The sequence below is a fragment of the Saccostrea cucullata genome, unplaced genomic scaffold (genome assembly GCF_032062105.1).
Source record: "Saccostrea cucullata isolate Sc308-1 unplaced genomic scaffold, CSIRO_AGI_Scuc_v1 ctg157, whole genome shotgun sequence".
Lineage (NCBI taxonomy): Eukaryota > Metazoa > Mollusca > Bivalvia > Ostreida > Ostreidae > Saccostrea > Saccostrea cuccullata.
Genome location: NW_026918429.1, coordinates 818,643 through 840,501, shown reverse-complemented (window position 1 = coordinate 840,501; position 21,859 = coordinate 818,643). Strand labels below are relative to the sequence as shown.

Genomic DNA, 21,859 nt, shown 5'->3' with positions numbered 1-21,859 from the left:
AAAATACAAAATATATTTAAAAAATAGGCATTGCACGCGTGTTCATGTGCGTAACGACCATATTATCTTGTCTACACTATCTAAAATTTTAATAATATCAAAGCATTTAATCCAAAAGTATTAAAAAAATGCACTCATTCGAGTGTATTTTTTAGTTTACTCATTTCACGTGCACGCACGTGCACAATGACTACACCTTCTTGTAGGAGTCCCTTATATTTATCCAAGTTCTAAATCCAATCCTGTTTGGTTGAAAAACAAGAGAGTTATAGCCATTTGAAGTTTCAGCCAATCAGATTGCAGCACACGTGCATGCGCGTGATTTCATGAATATTTTCTATATCATATTTTAGGATATCGTAATGCATGACTATGTTTTAAATTTCAAAGCATTTCGTCAAAAAACAAAGGAGATATAGCCATTTAAAGTTTTAGCCAATTTTAGATTACAGCACGTGCGCATGCGCATGCTTTTATTAAAATTTTAATATATCATCTAGATCTTCATAATGTAGGATCATGTTCAAAATTTCAAAAGATTATGACAAGAAACAAGAAAGATATTGAGACTTTAGTTTCAGCCAATCAGAGCAAAGCGCACGTGCATGCGCGTGAGATCTTGCTATTTTGACCATGCCATCTTGTCTATACTACTAATGTATCCTTACATTATGAGTTTCAAAACATTTTATCAAAAAATAGAAAAGTTCCGACTATATCTATTATATTGGTTATTTCAAGTGTTGCACGTGCGCGCTCTTGCAAGCACGTGCGCGCAAAATGACCTTGATTCCGCAAATCTGCATAACATGTCTACTTACCCTAAAAAGGTTTTACCTACCTCGGACGAACAGTTTACAAGATCATTCCCGAAATCAAAAAAGTACCCAGGAAGAAGAAGAAGAAGAAAAATAATAATAATAATAAGAAACAGAGTAAAAACAATATGTTCCCCAACTTCGTTTGGGGAACATAATAATAATAATAAGAAACAGAGTAAAAACAATATGTTCCCCAACTTCGTTTGGGGAACATAATTACACTGTAACTCCATCAATTTTAAATTTGATATTATAAGTTAGGAATTTTTCTTTTCTCATTCTTTTTTGTCATATTGAAAATCATAAACATAAAATAAAAGTTTGAATCGTTTAATATGAAAGCAAAATCAATGTTGAAAAAAGATCTAAACTGAAGGGGAAAATGGTATTTTTGACTGCGATGAAAGTGCATAATGAAAAGGTGTTAATAGTATTTTTAGTCTATTTTCAACAGAGGTTACCTATACACATGTACATGTATACCGTATGTTAAAAGACACCAGAGCAATCAAAACCACTGTCATTTACTTACATGTACATATTGAAAATACATGGGGAAATATTTAATATTAGAAATGGTTTTCAATTACTTCATTTCTTAAGTATATAACGTTAGGTATACTTAGTTCAATTTCAAATTCATTTATAATGTATTAAACACTTTAATTTATTAAAATGGCCACAAAACCGCCATTGAAATAGAAATCTTCAGTGAGCATTGTTAATAGCTTCCTTAAAATATTATTTTCTCAGATCGATATCACTCACAAAACAAGCATATCAGGAATACTGAATCAGTTATTTATTCCAAAAAGTTTAATTGATGTTTCGGTGTGAGTGGTTTATGAGTATGATGAATAAAAATTAATTAAGCCCAAGGGGATAAACATTTAAATATTTTGCATGTCACTGAAATCAAACGAAATTTTAATGAGTAGAATAGTTACAGATATGATTGGATTATTAATAAGACAATCGACCTACTTCCCCCTGATAAGATATTAAGTACATTGTATCTCATACTTCCATAAGAATAACATTGTGCAAATGGATAAATAAGTTGGAAATCAAAAAACACAGTAACAGTTAACAACTGCCGTACACTCCTGATCGAGGCACCAACAGTGTTCGAGTTATTGTTGGTGAAAACAGTTTTATGTATTACCCATGATACAATGTAGGTGTCTTCCGAAAAGAGTTGCCATGAGAAGTTCTGCTGAAAGAAATATGGAGATAAATAACAGTATTCAAGCTCAGAAGTCCATTAAACAATACCAATTTAGGAACAGAGCAAACATGGACTTATAAAACATCAGAGTTGTGATCAGGTGCCATGGATGAGTGAGCATTCCCTGCCAACCGGTCACAACTGCCGTGTGCTCCTTTTCATGATCAGGAAATAACGGAAAAATCCGTCGACAATTCAGTTTGTAAATAATGTCCTAATAATTAGTTTGAAAAACGTCAGTCAGCATCTGCTTTAATGATACATTGTATTTTCTGACAAGGTCATTGTATCGACCATAGAACTTACTAAATTATTTCTTTAAACGAGACTGCTAATATTCTTGTTTCATCAACTTAATTGTTTGACAAGTCAATAACTGACCTCGTTTTCGACCAACCAAAAAACAAAACAAAATCGGTATCACTTTCAAGACAAATTCATGCACTACAAAGATTATGTTTTCTATAGAATTGTATTTAAAGTTAAAATTTGTATGCCAGTATTAAATAAATTTTATATCGACCTCTTTGAAATAAATCGGTTGCAAATGGTTCCACCTGAATTTCTTAGAATAACAAAACAGCAGAAATTATATCAGAGATCGTACTTTTATTTGGCGTTGTTTGGATTTCAATTCATCGCCTTGATATAATGTACAAAGTTCTTCATACAAACAACCCAGAGAATCTCCACACCTCTTTCCCTTTTAACTTTATCTACTAAATTCAACGAAAATAGCCCGTGAGTGGACTAAATGAATATTGATCACATTTTGGCGTCGAGGAGTGTAATCCGTGCTTTGTTTTATTTGAAATAGATAGTATTTCTCTTATTTTCGTCTCTGTAATCGTATCACGTAATAAATAAGTCGAAGTTAGTTCCAGCCTACTGCCAAGAAAAACAAGTGAGCCAAGTGCATTCGGTGACCTTTGGAGGAAAAAAAATCAAGCTGGTGCTAAGAATGTTGAGCTGTGCACATTTCTGGCGATTAGACAAATCTCTTAGGCACTTGCTAAAAAGGACTTATCAGTACGATAAAGTTTATGTGAAAGTTCTTTTACTTATGTGTTAAAAGGGATTAAAATTAAAATGACCCAAATGGCTTTGTTTTTGTCATACTGTCATTGTTTCGTAAAAATCAATATCTGAGAGATTAACTACAATACTGTACTGTATGGTTCTAACTTGAAGTTCCCTATTTTTTTTTTGGGGGGGGGAGTCCTTTTTTTCACAGATGCAAAGCGTAAAGACTTGCCAGTAATGCGAATAATGTTTCAGTGTCTGTTCTTTTATAGAATCTGTGAGAATACCCGAGAATTAAATGTTCTTGTCTTAGCACGCAACCAGATTTGTTTATAATGAGTTATTATGTGCAACAATATGAATTATTGTTTTAACCGAAAAAATCTTTTAAGTCTGCAAAGATTACACCCTCATCAGTATTAAATTAATGTATTAATTTTAAAAAAAAAGGGAATTCAACATCCTAAATTAAGATTTAAGTGACTAAATAATCAGATACATTTTCAACAAGTATTCTGAGATTATTGCATAAGCAATGCATGTCCCCTATCAGGTTCCCCTTTTTCTTTAGAATATCATTTTATAGAGTGTCATTTTATAGTATGCAAAAGTTATGACCAAGGTAAAACTGCTTGATGTTAAAATTATGTGGTTGTGCATGCCTTTAATTGAAGTAAAAAATCATCCACATATTGATATAAACACGAAGATTCAACTACTACGTTAGTCCAAATTCCTTGAATACGCATGCTCGGCTTCAAGGTCGTGCATTGTGGGAAAACTGTGAAAACAACTATAGATAGACCGTACTATAACAATTTCGTGGTGTCATGTTCTAGCATTAAAGAACTATGTTTATTTATTGTGTAGCTTACACTTTAAAGATAACTACATGTATATGGCTTTTAACGTAACATTTCTTGACAAAGATGACCCAAAGGACCAAGCTACTTTACATCTTCACATTCGGAACTCTCTGGATTTCTTTATACAACATACACTGTCAGAGTAATTTTCTACATTCCTTTTAACTCCCTGTATTTTCTTTGCTACATTGCCAAGAAATTCTATTTTTAAACCAGCTCATACAATGCCTCAATCGGCATCTTCTTCATATTATATAGACTGAGTCTTCCCCTTTCTAGTAAAGGTTTTAGATACCGTTGCACCAAAACTCTATTAGGTCAAGACAAAAATCCCACACGTTTTTTTACCTATGTGTCTATAAAATACACTTCAAAAAACAATTATAACTTTATCATTCTCCAGCTTCGATAAAAATTAAAGAATTCAGCAAAATAAATCACTTGATCACGGATCCTCCTTTCTGTGTTTAAAAATTGCTATTAAACTTTTTTAAAAGATAAACAATTTTTAACATGTTGAGAAATTAAAAATGTTAAACCATTGGAAAAAAAATGCCAAAATTCTGTAAATCTATGAAGCGAAACAACATTCAAACTCGATCTGTAACTCATAAAGATACACTTACATTCCAAAAATTCAGCTCAATATCTGCAAGCGTTTAGAAAAAAGTGCGGAAAACCAAGTAGGACAGACTGACAGACAGATACGGGGACATACAGACGCAGAGGAAACCTATATAGTCCCCTCCGGTTTCACCGGTAGGGGGACTAATAAGTCAAACCTCTTTATTTCGAACACGAAGTGAGAACAAATCTAAAGTATAAAAAAAGGTGGAATTTATGATTCTTCGATTTACCCATTGTTTTCAAGATATCAAAGTTTGAATATTGAAGACACCAATTTTATCAGAATGTACTAGTATCAAAATTTCATTAAAAATATATTTAATCCTTAATATCGTTCTTCGGCCGCCCGTGTGGCGCAGTAGTTAGAGCGTCTGCCCTAGAGTCGCAAAGTAAGGAGTAAATACTTGCATCATGGGTTCGAATCCCACTGCGGGACGTGGAAACTGGTCCTTCGGAGGATGAGACCGTATAAAATCGAGGTCTAGTATCGCAGTAGGTGCAGTAGGAAAAAAGATCCCCCCCACTCACAATGGCCCTGAGTGCCTAGTATAGGACAAAATTTGCAGTTCTCCACCGGCTAGCTCTCCATATGAGTGAAAAAATCTCGAGAGTGGCGTTAAAAACAATATCAATATATACAAAAACAATATTAAAAACGATCAATCAATCGAACTTTCTTTACTTCTGAAAAAAAAAATTAAGCGTTCTGTTCTTGGTTTTCTGAAGTTTTGAATTCTTAACTTTGATAATAAATTTTCATTACTTAAAAAATAGGGTTTTAATGTATATGAAAACATACGAAAACAATGTTTAAGTGAAATAAAACCAGAAGTTCCCGAAAAAGAAAAAAATCGACTACTTTTTAACTTTATTAAAAGACTAGAACCGAGACTTGAAACAATTATTTTTTATACATATATTTTTCCAAAAAGATTTGTAGCCAAAAAATGGCAGTTAAGCATCATTTTGAATCATCTTATGCTTTTCTTCCATTTTTCTTGCCCTTTTAGTAGCTATGCAAGGATCAATAGCAAGGGATAAGTTTCGTTTGGTATACCTTTTTGTCACGTTAAATCATTATTTTGTATGTCCAGGAAGTTCACCCCATAGTCGCCATTTTAAAGTTACGAAAAAATATAGTTCACTCTCAACCGCTTTTGAGAAAACAAAATTAAAACAACAAAAATTTTTATATATAAAACATTAGATATAAAACTTCGGTCAAAGAACATAGTTCATTAGCGTAAGGATTTTTGATAATCATGCCCAGTTGTATAGATCGTAAAAGCTTAAAAAGGCTTCACATTTCACAAGATTTCTACTTTAGTTATCATAGTCATATTTTTACCTTTATGGTACAGGCCTTTGATATAGGTTGAAGATTACTTTATTATCATTAAAATAGTTACAGGCAGACAAGCACGGCAGAAATCCTAGCATTTCATAATCTGTTGAAGTTGTGGTTTGTACGTATATATTTGTTTCCTATATTTACAAAATGCCGCATACTGAAGTCAATCTGGATTGGTAGAAAGATTTAAAGTCCCTGCTGCTGCATGATACAAAAAGAGCCCACACTATTCCTAGAGGAATGTCTATGAATCCTACAAGGAAGTCAGTTTTGTTTAAAGAAATGAATTTAAAAGGGTTGTTTATAACGAGCGCAGCGAGACGCGCTGCTCGTAAAGAGCTCAATAGACTTACGTGAAAGAACAGAGGAAATTTGGAATGAAATGTTTACATACGTCAGGCAAATTTTTGCGTGAAACTTTCCCATAATTTCTTTGCTACTAGGATTGCACGCGATGATGGTGAATAAAAAAATAACATAAAAGGCTTCCGGTTTGTAGACATCTTCAAAGAAACAAAAACAAACAAGAGATGTTTGTAAAACACTTATGCCCCCCTTTCCCCCCAAATTGGAACTTTTCCAAGTCCAAAAGGGCATAACTCTGTCAAAAATTGTGCGATTGTACCCAAAACAGAACTTGACCTAGATATTCATCTGAAAAATCTGTACGCTAAATTTCATATCAGTATGTCAAACGGTTGCGAAAAAAATGAACGGAAACTGCAAATAATATAAATTTTCTAAGTCCAAGGGGCATTACTCTGTCAAAAACGGCGCAATCGTACCCAAAACAAAACTTGACCTAGATATTCATGTGATATATCTGTATATCAAATTTCATTTCATTATGTAAAACGTCTGCGAAGAAAATGAACGGAAACTGCGAATAGTTGAAAGTTTTTTAAGTCCAAGGGGCATAACTCTGTCAAAAATGGTGCGATCGTACCCAAAACAGAACTTGACCTAGATATTCATGTGATATATCTGTATACCAAATTTCATTTCAGTATGTGCAATGGTAGCGAAGAAAATGAACGGAAACTAAATGGACCGACAGACAGCAGCAAAGCAATATGCCCTCCCTTCTTTGAAGGGGGGGGGGGGCATAAAAAAAAACAAGACTTGTTTGTGAAACACTATACACATAGTGGCAACAAAGTTCGAAAAAGCTGTTTTTAGCATATAGGTCTCGGTCAAGGCCACAAGGTCATTGACTTTGGTGTCATCTGAAAGAACTTAATTAGTGGAGTACATTTTTGTGACAAGACCTTTCTTTGGGTACCACCACATTTGACTTTGACCTTCGAGTTTGACCTACTTTTACAAAAATATACCATACTTTAACTTTGGCCATAACTTTTGAACTGTTGAAGCTTAGCCTTCATACTTCAGATGTGTATTTAATGTAACAAGCCCTTTCAGCTGATATAAATATTTTTGACCTTGATCTAAGACTTTGACCCTCTTTTTTAAAACTTTAACCTTGATCATGACTTTTAAACATTTAGATCTAGGGCTTTCATATTTCCTTGCTTTACTTGTAACAAGACCTTCCTTTGGGTACCAACACTTTTGACCTTGACCTTTGGAGTTTGACATGCATTTGAGAGAATTCAACTATCGCCATTAGCTGCCATACGGGGGCATCAGGGTTTCACAAACACATCTTGGTGATGGTACAACTGCGCTCGCTCCAGAGGTCACACCGTTAAACGTATATTTTTCCTTTTGGACGGTGATATAAAAGTAGTAAAGGATTCTTTGTTATTAAGAAACAGTAAGAAAATACGCAAAACCCACTCATCAACTTTTCAACCTTTGATTATTATTTTACTTTCAATTACTTGCAAAAACCTCATGATATTGGAAAGGAGTTAGATGTAATTCCCACAAAGTTGCTGCTTTATGGAGTTCTCCTTGGATAATCTAAACCCATTATTTAGAATCATACAGGGTAAAACACTTCTGTTGTTCATGACATCTTGAAATGACAACTTGTCATGAACAACATGAGGGTTAATAGAAATCGGCACAGAAGTACTTGTTTTTCCGACTCTTTTGTTTACGGAAATGTCGATACTGCCACTATAACATCGAGTGGTCAACGGTTTATTTCCGGAAATTCATTTTACAAAGAATGAGCACAACAGGATGAAAACCTTTCATCTTAATCAAATCACTTCTGATTATTATAGGTCAAAATTTATGTCCGAGTAATTGAAAAAATCCATAATTTCTGCACGCAATTGCAGTAAGATATGTAAAGTCGAGCTTTGTTAATATGGATGCTAATGTTTCCCGAACAAACTAATTAATTATCCGGATAACTGTAAGGTACTTTTCATACTTGGTAGATATAAAAGAGAATTATGTTCCCTACAAAATCACCTAAAATGTGAAAAAGATTACGGAGTTATAACGAGGCCTTGCTGTATGTGCATAAAAAGAAGTTATTGGAAGAAAAGTGTTACTTGCTATAGTTAATGGTTTTAGGACGTTAAACTTAACACCTTTCTTGGAAGCGATATGCAGGCTTAAAGATAATTCTGAGTCTCTTTGCGAAAAAGATGACAGAAATAATTAAAAAGAATGATATAAGCCGACATCTTATTCACATTAATGTTACAAGTTAGTTAAAATCGTTGACAGTTTGGAAAGGAAATGCATTACAACTTCAATATTAAATAGTACATGTCATCGCTTTAATAATAATTTACCAAAAACACTGAATAGGTATTTAGGTACATGTAAAAAAAATAAGGGAAACATTACTTTTATAAATTTGTCACATAGTATTTGTATGAAAAGTAAGAGTGATTTTAGTGAAAGTTTTATTCTACTATTTTCAGTGGCATCTCTCGTATCGAGCATCCTTTCACTAACTTTGGTGGCATGTGACCGTTTCTTTGGCATAGTTTACGCCATGAAAGCTCACATCATAGAAAGAAAAGCAAAACCAGTGATTATAGCAATATGGATAGTTTTGACTGCAGTGGCAATACCTATGTTGATATACAGAAGAGTGCATGAACGACATTGGAAGAATCACATAGAAAAATGGTGCGATGACGTAGAATGGTCAATAGATTTGGAAAATGGAGAATCCCATTATCATCGGCCTGCCCGTGTTGCGTACTGGACATGTGTTTCGGTCATACTATTTTTTCTGCCCATCGTCGCCATGTTTGGTGCATATTGTGGAATAATAAAAACACTTTGGTCAACTAAAATACCAGGGGAGCGCGTTTACAAAGAAAATATGGTGCAAACAAAAATGAAAAGAAAGGTACTACATTGTACGAGATTTACAAGCGGTCTTGTTGAAAAAGTATGCTTGACTTTTAAGGTGGTGGTTCCTAAAAAAAACGAGCTCCTTTAGGAGCACATGGCGGGTGTGACCGGTCAGCAGGGGGATGCTTACTCCTCCATGGCATCTGATCCCACCTCTGATGTTTCGGGGGTCCATGTTTGCTCTGCTCTTGTTTTGTATTGTTTTATGGACTTTGAGATTGAATACTGTTCGTTATCTCCATATCCTTCTTTAATCAATATAGCTCTGGATAGGATGTATGGAGCTTGCTACTTGATTTCTATTTCCTCTATAAAGATTTCTTCTTCTTCTATAAAAAAAGAGAGATCGCTCATGGGTTAACCCAGGTAATAGCATATATGATGCATGTAAATTATACAAATTTTAGCGACCATGCCCTGAATGCTTGTTTTCATTTACTATAATTGACTTAAAGGCGACCTAACTTTGATAAAACATTGATTATTTTCAATTTCTTTTTGAAATTACTGCTTCAATGAATAATTTACATAAATCCTTCACTCAAAGAATATATTAAAACATTCATATAAGTCTGAGTCATTTTATTTGTAAACTTTTTCAGGTTACCTTTTGCAAAAAGACAAGTGTTTTGCCAATTAAAGGAAACATTAACAGGACTCATTATTGCAAAAATCTCTCACTTCTCCCTCTTATATTTTGCGCCTGCGGTGTACTTACTACATCATATCCTGTTTTCTGTTTGATAGGTGATAATTATGCTGATAGTTATTTTGGCGGTGTTCGCTCTCTGTTGGTGTCCATTACAGATAACCATTTTATATTCCGAGTATAGAGGGAACCATACTAAGAGGGTGAGTTTGTATCATCGTAGAATACTTACATATTTTTGACACTAAATGCAATTATATTGATGCACAAGCGCAAAGTGAGAGTTGACAATAATCCTTCTAATTGGATTTATCATATAAGATTCTTACAGGTATGTATTCTTTCGAAAGGGCAAGTAAGCCTCAAACCTTTCGTGTTATAAATGGATAAAAAAGCAATTTCATGATCGCTTATGTAAGTTATATTTTCGATTCGCTGTCCTTTATGAGTTGACTAGAACCATATTCAGCTTACTCACATCTCCTTTCATCAAAGATTGTGTTTGTTTAGCGTCATATTTTCACTCATATAAGAAAGCCGCCAATCATCGGTGGAAAACTGCGAAATAGATTACTAACGAAGGCGGATATGACACCTTAATGAAAATGTATACGTACGATTCTTTTCTAAATTTTCAAATGATTCATTAAGAAATATTTTGACATGTACATGAAAAGAAGTTTCTTGCTGCGTCTTTCAATTATCAACGGCGTTTTGTCTTGTATCCATTTTAATTCCAACGTTGATTTGATAATCATACACCTTTGAACTCGAAATAAAAGATACAACAGAGCCTCTTATATTTTGATATTTTACTACAAAAGATATTAATGGTAATCTATCAGCTAAACATCATAATGATAAATGTCATTTCAATTTTACTATCGTCATATTCCCTAACATTTGCAGCAGTTTACTTTTCATATTGGATTTATTTTCCCCCAGTTGATTCGATATGCTTCGGGCATACATTTTATACAAACAATTTCCAAAACGATGCAAACTATTGACGAACACGTTGATAAATGAATAACATCAATAATGTACGCATCATTTTTTTTGAAGAATGTCATCCTCTACCTTTTAGTTTGTGGCCTTGAAATGTAACTAATTTAAACAACTTTTGCTACTGAGGGCATGTGTTTAAATTTTACCAAATTAAAACAAACATTCATTAGGAAAAACTTCTGCCTAGAAAATCCTACATTGGTGAGTTAATATTTGACTAAAATGTATTTGAAACTATAATACCTTATGGAAATATCCCTTTTATGACCTAAATGGAAGACAGAGTCTGCTAGGGACTAGCCGCTTTTAGAAGACAGAAGTTTTCTTTTTTTAAAAGGTTTTATTTTTTTTTCAGCTTGAAGAATGGTATATACATTTAGAATTTTCCGCCAGATTACTCGCATTTTCAAATAGTGCATTTAATCCTCTAATATATGCCGGCTTTAATGAAAACTTCAGGAAAGGTGGGTATCATTGTTGTATGTTGTATGTACTGCATCTTTTAGATGTGTAATTTGATTTTATGTATACTTCCATATTTTATCCTTAATATTGTTTTGTTTTATTTTCCTTCTAACACCTTGCATGTATTCGCACTACCACTGTTGTAATATATGAATTATTAATCAAACTAGGCGTAGAGGAGCACAAGCGAGTCATTACGGATACCCCCGTTTTTCATTAAATTTGTACTTCAAACAATAAGAACGATTTCCCCCATATGGCTTTCATTCACGATTCTCAGCAGTGTGATTGTTAAGTGCGAGTGTTTTAATTTGTTATTACTGGTTTTGTTTTGAAGTGTTTTCTGGCCGCACTGAGAAACTAATTGTGTTTTATTTGCAAACATTTCAGGAGACATAAGTATATAAAAGCAATTATGATCAGATGAAATCTGCATAAGTATTCTCTATTAATAGAAATAGTAATATTTTACATATGTAATCTCAAATAAAACACGTCATGCACAAGGACGATGATAATGAAGACGAGGGAGAAGAAATTACTACTTATACTCAGACTACTTTCAATGTAATATTCTGTATTAATAGCAACATTTATTAACTAAATTATTTATATACAATAATCATTAACAATGATTCCAGGTCTAGTATCGTACAGTAATGAGTACAAATATTATTTTACCTCAGAGTAGAATGTTTTAATGACAGCTTAATTGTAATTTAAAACATCAGGAGTTAGATCTTTAAAAAGTACGGCAGTTAATTCTTAAATTAAATTGAAATAAAGACATAATTAGTGTCTTTAAAATAGTGAAAATTTTCATTCCAATCCAGGCATATTTTAAAAAAAAATACACATTTAAGGACAGAATTACTCACTTAACAAAATAGCATTTAGAGTACAATTTATATTACTTTCTGGCGAAGATGCAGATTGAAAAAAAATTACGCATTTGAGGACAGAATTACTCACTTAACAAAATAGCAGTCAGAATACAAATAATATTACTTTCTGGCGAAGATGCAGATTAAAAAATTCCAGCTTGTGGTGGGCATTTTATACTTTAAAGGAAATTATACGGAAGCTCTTTTTCTGTTACAGCCCTTTACACCTTACATATAGCCACTATGGAGGTTTTTTTTAAGATTATATATCCCTTACCTCCTTACATAAATGTCAAAGTAGTTGGCAAGGCCTATGGATCTATTCTTAAAAAATATTATTTCGCCTTTCCCTCAGTCTGTTTTACAGTGTTCAAAATTCACTTGATACAAATTTTAAATATTCCACGAAAGAAAAAAAGGTTTTTTAATTCTTAATGTACTCCCTTTGTGAATGATGGTCATGTTGAAGAAACAACATTTAATGCTTCAATGTTTATGTTACTAGCATGCATGTTAACATCACTATGCACTATGCTCAATATAAACCCCCCTTGGTAAATCATCTACATCACGAATTTCTACATCCGACAATTTTATAAAATTCCTATGAACAAGATGACAGTTTCAGGAAAATGTTGGTTTCCTCTTGTCCGTCTCAATATCCAGGGTAATGAGGAGAACTCGCTTTGAAGATGTGATAAATTACTTGCTGTAGAATCAATAAAGAGAAAAGGAAATTAGATAGTCAACGTATCATTTCATTTATCTTTTATTAACACTGTCGTGATCCCGTGCCGGATTGGACAAAACAAGATGGCGGCGGGAACAAATCGAAAAAGGTAGGTACCTGAAATTTCGGTAAATATCCCCCGTTAACCGTCAGTTATGCTTGATTCGAAGATACTGTCGAATTCCTAGTAAAATTTTTAATAGTGTGTTTAATTGCTACTTTTCCTATCGTCTCTTAAACTTGAATATTTAACGACTGAAGACTGCAGAATTTCTCCGATTGAGTTTGAAGCGGCGTGGAGTTGTTTTTTTCTTCGATTCTGACAGTTTTATGCATCCAGCAGCAGGAGTGTGGCTAACAAATGATACTTTGGAGTAATTCTGACCCGTTGTTATATGTTTATTTGTTATAACCCATTTTATTACAAAAATATTTCGATTTAAAAATGTTGACGTGCTGGACTGGAATCGGTTAATTTTAATGGAGATTGTGCCGGATTTGACTGCATTTTTGGTGCCGGATTGGATGATGTTCATGATAGTCATTTATGTAATAACTTTTTTCTCTTTTATTTTTTTAAGCTATGGATGCATAGTTCAATGAAATACCAGGAGGAATTTAATAAAGCTTATCTAAGCATCTGCACTCAGGAGTTTTGTAGAGATGACACATTAAAAGTGTAATGTTTCTATATTCAAACTCAAGACATGTCGTGCTGCATGCTTTTTTTATTCTGCCCCAGAGTTACATTTTAGACTAAACATTAACAACCTGATATAAACGGAATCGGATAAAAACGGATTACATGTACATATCATTACATCTTTCCCCTTTTAAAGATAAAATGTACAAAATAAACTTTTACTGTTAATTTAGATAGAAAATTTCAAATTAATAATTTACTGAAAGTTAGAGATATAGAGTACAACATATTTACATAATATATACAGTCAATCATGAATTCATCTTTCAATATACCGGTAAGTTCTCAAATTCTATAACATTGGGGATTATTATGCCCCTCACACAATTACATCACTTGGGGATTATTATGCCCCTCACATAATCACATCACACATAATCCTGGAATCTTTTAGGTCGTCTGACCTCACGTCCGGATCGTGTTTTATACGTTTCTGCTCGTATCGGCTGATTTGGCTCTAATGATTGTTCTGGCACACTTTTCTCGAGTACTGGCTGCACGGGTACTTCTGTCTCACTGAAGTCATCTAGGTCATCATGTTCTGAGATAGCTTTTCGAAAACTCGTTTCCTCTGATTTGATGATGTCTCTGCGATTTCGACGAAATTTATCACCATTTAAGTTTTCTACATTGTACGATCGATCATGAACTTTATCTTTCACGTATCCTGGCATCCAATGTCCTCTGTGTTGGAATCGAACTGTATTTCCCGGTTTCAAATACGGAAGATCTTTCTGTCCACTGTTGAAATACTTCTTCTGTTGATCCTGTGAGTTTCTTCTTTTTTCATAAGTTTTCTCTGCTGGAATGACTTTAGGTCTGAGTTGTTCTTTGGTGATGGGTAGAATAGATCTGAGTTGTCTGCTCATTAGTAGTTGCGCTGGTGAATCAACATCTGACGGCGTGTTCCTGTATTCTAGTAGACTAATGTAAGGATCCCGTCCATCGACTCTGGCTTTTTCCAACATACGTTTTGCTGTTTGGACAGTTTTTTCCGCTAAACCATTCCCTTGTGGATAGTACGGGCTTGATGTTATGTGCTTGAATGCCCATTTGTTTGCGAAATCCTTGAATTCTCTGGATGTATATTGCGGTCCATTGTCGCTGATTACTTTAAATGGTATGCCATGTCGGGCAAATGCAGATTTCATATGAATTATGACAGTTTTACTCCTAGTATTTTCAAGTTTAGCGATTTCAAAGAATTTGGAGAGAGAGAGAGTTAAGTGTGAATAGATCAGTTCCGACAAGCTGCCATGGTCCATTTGGTATGGGTGTTGGTCTTAATTTTTCTTTTGTATTCTTCTTTCTGAAGTCCATGCATGTGTTGCATTTGGATATCATTGATGTAATGTCTGCATTCATCCCTATCCAATAAACTACAGTCCTTGCACGAGCCTTTGTCTTCTCAATACCAAAGTGTCCTACATGAAGGTATCTAAGGATTTCTGGTTGTAGAACTTCAGGAATGATGATTCTTTCGTTAATCATAACAATTCCATTCACAGATGTTAACTCAGATTTCATCCTCCAAAATTCTTGTAATGGTTTGGACAGCTGATTCCTGTATTCTGGCCAACCATTTTCAATATGATGAATCACTTCCCTGAGAATTGTGTCATTCCTGGTTTCGTTTTTGATATCTTGTAGAATATCCTTAGCTATAGGAATCCCCTCAAAAAACACAGAATTCACATAAGCTTCAATTTCATCATCTATCTCATCTTTCTGTTTTTTCACTGTAGGTAGATGAGCACGAGACAGTGTGTCCGCTATTATCAAATCTTTTCCCGGAGTGTATTTGAATTCAAAGCAATATTTCTGTAGGCGAAGTAGTAGTCTTTGTAGCCTCGGTGGAGCTTGAACCAGTGACTTCTTGAGAATGTTCTCCAGCGGCTTGTGGTCATTTTCAACAACAACGTTTACTCCATAAGTATACTGGTGGAATCTTTCTAGACCAAAAGTAACAGCTAACAGTTCTTTTTCTATCTGAGCATAACGTTTTTCAGTCTCTGTTAACGCTCTAGACGCATAAGCAACTGGTTTTTTGTCCTGTATAAGCACTGCACCTAGTCCACATTTTGAAGCATCCACACTAACACATATAGGTTTTTTCACATTGAAAAAAGTAAGAACTGGTTCCTTGGACAAAATTTCCTTGATAGCCTTGAACGCATCCTCCTGTGGTTTCTCCCAGATAAACATATTTTCACTTCTGAGTAAGCATGGGATTGGTTCATTTATGACTGACATGTTTGGAATGAATTTGGCAAGATAATTCACAGTTCCTAGCAGACGCTCGACTCCTTTCTTATCCGTTGGCGGTGGCATGTTGATAATTGCTTCGACTTTCTCTCGGTCAGGTTTTACTCCTTCCTTGGAGATCACATGTCCTATGTAAACAATCTCTGTCTTGTTGAACTGACATTTGTCCTTATTTAGGGTAAGGTTAATTTCCATGCATTTCTGTAGTACGGCTTTTAGTCGTCTGTTGTGTTCCTCTTTATTTCTCCCCCACAAAAGTATGTCGTCTATGTCCACTTCAACACCTTCAATACTGTCAAAATGTTGAGCAATCCTCTTCTGAAAAACTTCCTGTGCACTCTTTATGCCAAAAGGCATGCGTCTGAAACAGTATCGTCCATATGGTGTATGAAATGTTGTAAGAAGTTGACTGGCCTCATCTAGTGGTATTTGCCAGTATCCACTATTTGCATCAAGTTTGCTGAAAATTGTGGCTCCGGATAATCTGGTTGTGATGTCCTCAATGGTAGGTAACTGAAAATGTTCACGTTTGATGGCTTCATTCAAGTCACGAGGATCCAGACATATGCGTAATTTTCCTGTTTTGGATTTTTCAGCGATCACAAGAGAATTAACCCAATCAGTTGGTTGGTCAACTTTCTTGATCACTTCCTTGGCTTCCATATCATCTAGAGTTTTCTTGAGTTCCTCACGGAATGCTACTGGTATTTGTCTAGGACTATGAACAACAGGTGGTACGCTACTGTCAACACGGATGGTGTATGGTTCCTTCAAGCACCCTAATCCTGTGAAAACACTTGGAAATTCCTCAATAGGTGAAAAATCACTCTGTAATTTTTCTGTAGCTAGTGTCACTTTGATCAGCCCTAGTTCACAACAACTCTTATATCCTAATACTGATGGTTGATTTGCGTGTGTAACGTAACATTCAAGTTGTTGATCTTTGTATGGAAGAACACACTTTCCCGCTATAGGTATGGAATCACCTGAGTAACTCGTAAGTTTCACATTAGTTTTGGTGAGTGTGCTGTTTAGTTTCTTGAAGATTTTCTCTGTGATGATATTCACTTGAGAGCCTGTGTCCAACTTGAACTTGATAGGAATGTTGTTTATTTCCAAACTTGAGTAGATTTCATCTTGACTGTTTCCACTTGAAATAGCACCAATAAAGAACTTCTCACTTGTCTCACAGCTGTTTGTCATTTCATCTGTTTCTAGTTCATTTGAATGAATAGACTTAGTCCTGCACTTTGATGCAAAATGTCCTAACTTGTGACATCTATTACATTTTTTCCCAAATGCCGGACATTTTCCTTTCTCATGCTGGCTTCCACATTTTCCACATGTAAAGGATTTTGTGTTGATAGGTTTACTTGACACACTTTGCTTCTTGGGTTGATACACATTTCCCTTCATATATTTCTGGGTTGACGGAAATTTGTTTCCTACTGACGCTTTGACAGACTGTTTATATTTCACAGCATCCACATGTTCCTCATGTTGTAGATCCTTTAATCTATTCTGTGACTCTTCATTAGCACGACACATACTTAAAGCTTTCTGTAATGTGAGTTCATTGTCTCTGAGTAATCTTTCTTTGACTTTCTCTGAATAAACTCCACATACAATTCTGTCTCTTAGCATTTCATCTTCCAATGCACCAAATTTACAGTTTTTGGAAATTATTTTCAAGTCTGTGACATATTGGTCAATGGTTTCTATTTTACCTTGAACTCTGGTGTGAAACCTATGTCTCCAAACTGTAATATTTTCTCTAGGAGCACAGTAGTCTTTGAACTTCGTAAAAAGTGTATCAATCTTATCAATATCTTCATCTGGTATTGTCATAGTGTTAAATATTTCTCTGCCTTCATGACCAATGATATAGAGAAAAGCACTACACTTATCTTTTTCGTTTCTCTCATGCATGGCAATGTTCAGGTACAATTTCATCGTTTGTTCCCACTTTCTCCATCTCTCCGGTAAATTTCCGTCTGTAGTAGAGAAGTCTAACTCTGGTGGAGGACGAATGTGTTCCATTTCTTTTCCTTCTGACACCATGTAATGTTTCTATATTCAAACTCAAGACATGTCGTGCTGCATGCTTTTTTTATTCTGCCCCAGAGTTACATTTTAGACTAAACATTAACAACCTGATATAAACGGAATCGGATAAAAACGGATTACATGTACATATCATTACAAAAAGGACATAAGAATTGACCATGAAGCAGCAGAGAGGTATCGATGCATTATCTACAGCAGCTGCTACAGGTGGAAGTACAACCTACGACGGTACATGTACATTAAAAACAGGCATAGAGAAATTCAGAAAGTCCGAGGAACAGACACTGACCAAAATATTTTTAGGGTCTTAGATAGGTATATCTGTGATTATTTCAAATTCAAGACAATTGTACTGATTTCTCTCATTCATATTGTTTCAAAGATTTTTTATATTATTTTTCTTTCACGCATTTTACTTTTATTGTTTGTTATCGTTAGACACAAAAATGTTCATGACTGTTATTTCATTAAATTTTAACGAAAAATGTCCGAAATTTTCTTCGTCTTTTTTTTGAATATTTCTTCCCCGTAGTAGATAAAGGAATCCCTTTGTCACCATTGACTTCTTTTTTTCTAGCAAGTTACTATTTTACCAAAAACTATTGTAAACAATTTTACGGTAAATTCATTGTTTATTTAATATGCCGTATAACAGAAGAAACATTTTGATTTTGTCTTCTGAAATACAACCAAATGTGAAATTCTAGTATTCTACTCGATCATGTTCATGGTTTTGTACAGTACATCCACGTAGCATCGTTTTTGAAGGGGGGGGGGGGGGGCAGCCAGAGAAATTTCAAAGCCAACTTCTTTCAGTAGTAATTTTTTATACTACATTTACCTTATATCACAAAAAGTTAGGGGCCATCCAGCCCTTCAAGGAACATTTACTACAGCAATGTTGTCTCAGACTTATTAGTTTCAACTTAATTTTAATTCATCAAAAATTAAATTAATTGCATTTCTTAAAATGTAATATTTTGCACATTAACAACGAAACATTTGAACTTAAATTACATCGATATCGGGATCAAGCGTTATACTGTAATCTAAAATAAAAAATTAAAATAGGCCTAACTTCGAAAATAAAGAACACATACACATTTTATTTAAATGACATGTTTATTATGTTAAACTAATTTAGAAAAACATACAAAAAGCAAATTATTTACATTAAATTAAAAAATTTTAATAGCGTACTCTAAAGCACTCTTTTGTACTAGCGTACTTAGGTACTCTGTTAAGTAGGTTCGAATTTAATTTCGCCAATGACAAACTCTCGGGCCTTTCCTACTAGCAGTCTAAAAATAACCTCGAATGCACATGTGCTACATAGACGCCATGACAACCCACTTTTCACAAACTTTGAAATAAATGTTGGAAGACCTCTTATCTGTGGAGTATGAAGTTTAACTTTATTGACTGTAATGATAGTACCTAAAATATACAAGAGAAGGGACTTCTAAACCCTTCAATCCTATATTCAAATAAAATTTTTAACACCTGTTGATGATGCTACATTCGAGGCTGTTTTTCTGACCTCTGACGGAAAGGCCCTACTAAGTAACATGATGCGATTTCGAATTTCGCCTTATGTGCATGGCGAAATTCTCGTATACATGCTTAAGGGTTTTGTGGACGATTCCTCTGGCTTACTAACGGTTCTTCCTTTCCTTTTTTCTGGCCCCACGAGCTCTTTGAGGTTTACTAAAAACAGTGGTCTCTGTAAAAGAAATAAGGATACAATAAAATTTGAGATATAAAGAAACAGGAAAAAAAAAGATTTTTAATGGGGGGGGGGGGCATAACTGATAACAATCTTAATTCGGTAAAAAAAGCTATATTATTTAAATTCCTCCTTCTAAAATAAGCTATATTTCATTTTTTCATTTATATTTCATTCAACGATGCATCCATATCTTAACAAGAATAGATATGGGTTACCCCATATCCAAAGATATTCGACTTTTAGATTTAATATGCTTATCAGTGTTTATAATGACGTTAATAAAAAAAACTGCAATGTCTAGGGCCTAGTTATGGAACTGGTGTAAATTTCGTGAGCATGGTGAGGTCACCCAGTCTCCTAACAAACGGTACACATAGGCCTACATGAACCTGTGTCCGCAAGACCAACATTAGCCTTGATCTACACACGTGCGATGGAGCTGTTACACGCATCCAGCGAGCTCGGAGGAACACGTTTTGTTTTGCCGAGAAGTTACGATGGCAGACAAAACTTTTCTTTTCTTAATTAGATCATATGAATACGAATTCTGATTAATAAAAATTATACAATCCCTGTTGAACTATATATAGTTTGTTCTAACATTTGCATCTGCAACAACTTGTGTTTAAAATGGCTGTGTTAGGAAAATCAAGACCGGATCGGAAAATTCTAAACTGAAAACCTTTTTTGTTTTGAAAATTACTGAAATATGCTAATGTATTCGTCGCAGATATTACTTACATTATTCAAGTTCTATATAAAATGGTAAGCCTATGCTGAACTCCAACACGAACCCGAATGTCCGACCCAGTTCTCGTTTTGCCACACATTTTATCCCCTACAGTTTACAAAGTGTACACACGTGAGCAGAATCCAGCCAGGGATTGAAAATTCCGTCATTTAATAATATACACACACAGAATGATTTATTTTTTCTTAAAAGGAAATTGTATGATAATTAACAGACTATAAACATGTACTTAATACAATTGTTGATATAGTATTATCAATTCATCGGTGAAAAAATATGAATCGAAGAATGACCTAAATATTCTCTATTATCAAACATGTAAAAAAAAAAAAAAAAAAAAAAAAGGCTGAGGAGGGAGCGAGCGTAGGAATATTGATATTTTTTATTTGCATTTCGGGGGGAAAGTGATTTTCTAATAATATTTTGACGTTATTTTTGATTTCTTTAACGTATGAAATACACAACTTCACTCTTATCATGAACAATAATGTTGTATCTACTTAATCATGATGGAACTATTTTGGTCGGACCAATTTGTGTGAGCTGCCGCTGAAAACAATAATATATCTTGCAGAGATAGTATGCATTGATCGAATATATTAAAAATTAAAGAGAAAAAAGTTATTACATAAATGACCATAATAAACATCATCCAATCCGGCACCAAAAATGCAGTCAAATCCGGCACAATCTCCATTAAAATTAACCGATTCCAATCCAGCACATGTCAACATTTTTAAATCGAAATATTTTTGTAATAAAATGGGTTATAACAAATAAACATATAACAACTGGTCAGAATTACTCCAAAGTATCATTTGTTAGCCACACTCCTGCTGCTGGATGCATAAAACTGTCAGAATCGAAGAAAAAAACAACTCCACGCCGCTTCAAACTCAATCGGAGAAATTCTGCAGTCTTCAGTCGTTAAATATCCAAGTTTAAGAGACGATAGGAAAAGTAGCAATTAAACACACTAATAAGCATTTTACTAGGAATTCGACAGTATCTTCGAATCAAGCATATCTGACGGTGAACGGGGGATATTTACCGAAATTTCAGGTACCTACCTTTTTCGATTTGTTCCCGCCGCCATCTTGTTTTGTCCAATCCGGCACGGGATCACGACAGTGTTAAAGCTAAAGCCAGAATCCTTAGTTTAATTTAAAGATGTCCGTTAGGTGAAGATGACAAAGCATAACGATTCAATGTAAACAGACCAAACCTTTTCAAGAGTCAAATATTTCCCAGTTTATTAAAGACATCACTATTGTTTTGACAGGTCTCTTCAATCTTTTGGGTTGTTACAAAAAGATACGTTGGACACCAGTCAATCGAATGGACTCGTTTAGAAGTACAACTTTAAATTCGACAAAGTCAGAGCATCTAGATTTGTAAGTT

At 34.3% G+C, this 21,859-nt stretch overlaps 1 protein-coding gene across 3 annotated transcripts in view; it reads left to right on the top strand.

The window, feature by feature from the left end:
- Positions 1 to 21,859, top strand: part of LOC134266003 (QRFP-like peptide receptor) — a 179,760-nt gene that overhangs the window by 155,991 nt on the left and 1,910 nt on the right. For 2 of the 3 annotated variants that reach the window (XM_062748228.1, XM_062748220.1), the window contains 4 exons: positions 8,766 to 9,202; positions 9,955 to 10,059; positions 11,220 to 11,328; positions 21,741 to 21,852. In XM_062748228.1, the coding sequence (XP_062604212.1) occupies positions 8,766 to 9,202; positions 9,955 to 10,059; positions 11,220 to 11,328; positions 21,741 to 21,852 (763 nt within the window). The remainder of the gene's footprint in view (positions 1 to 8,765; positions 9,203 to 9,954; positions 10,060 to 11,219; positions 11,329 to 21,740; positions 21,853 to 21,859) is intronic. The other variant, XM_062748234.1, reaches the window with a different exon arrangement.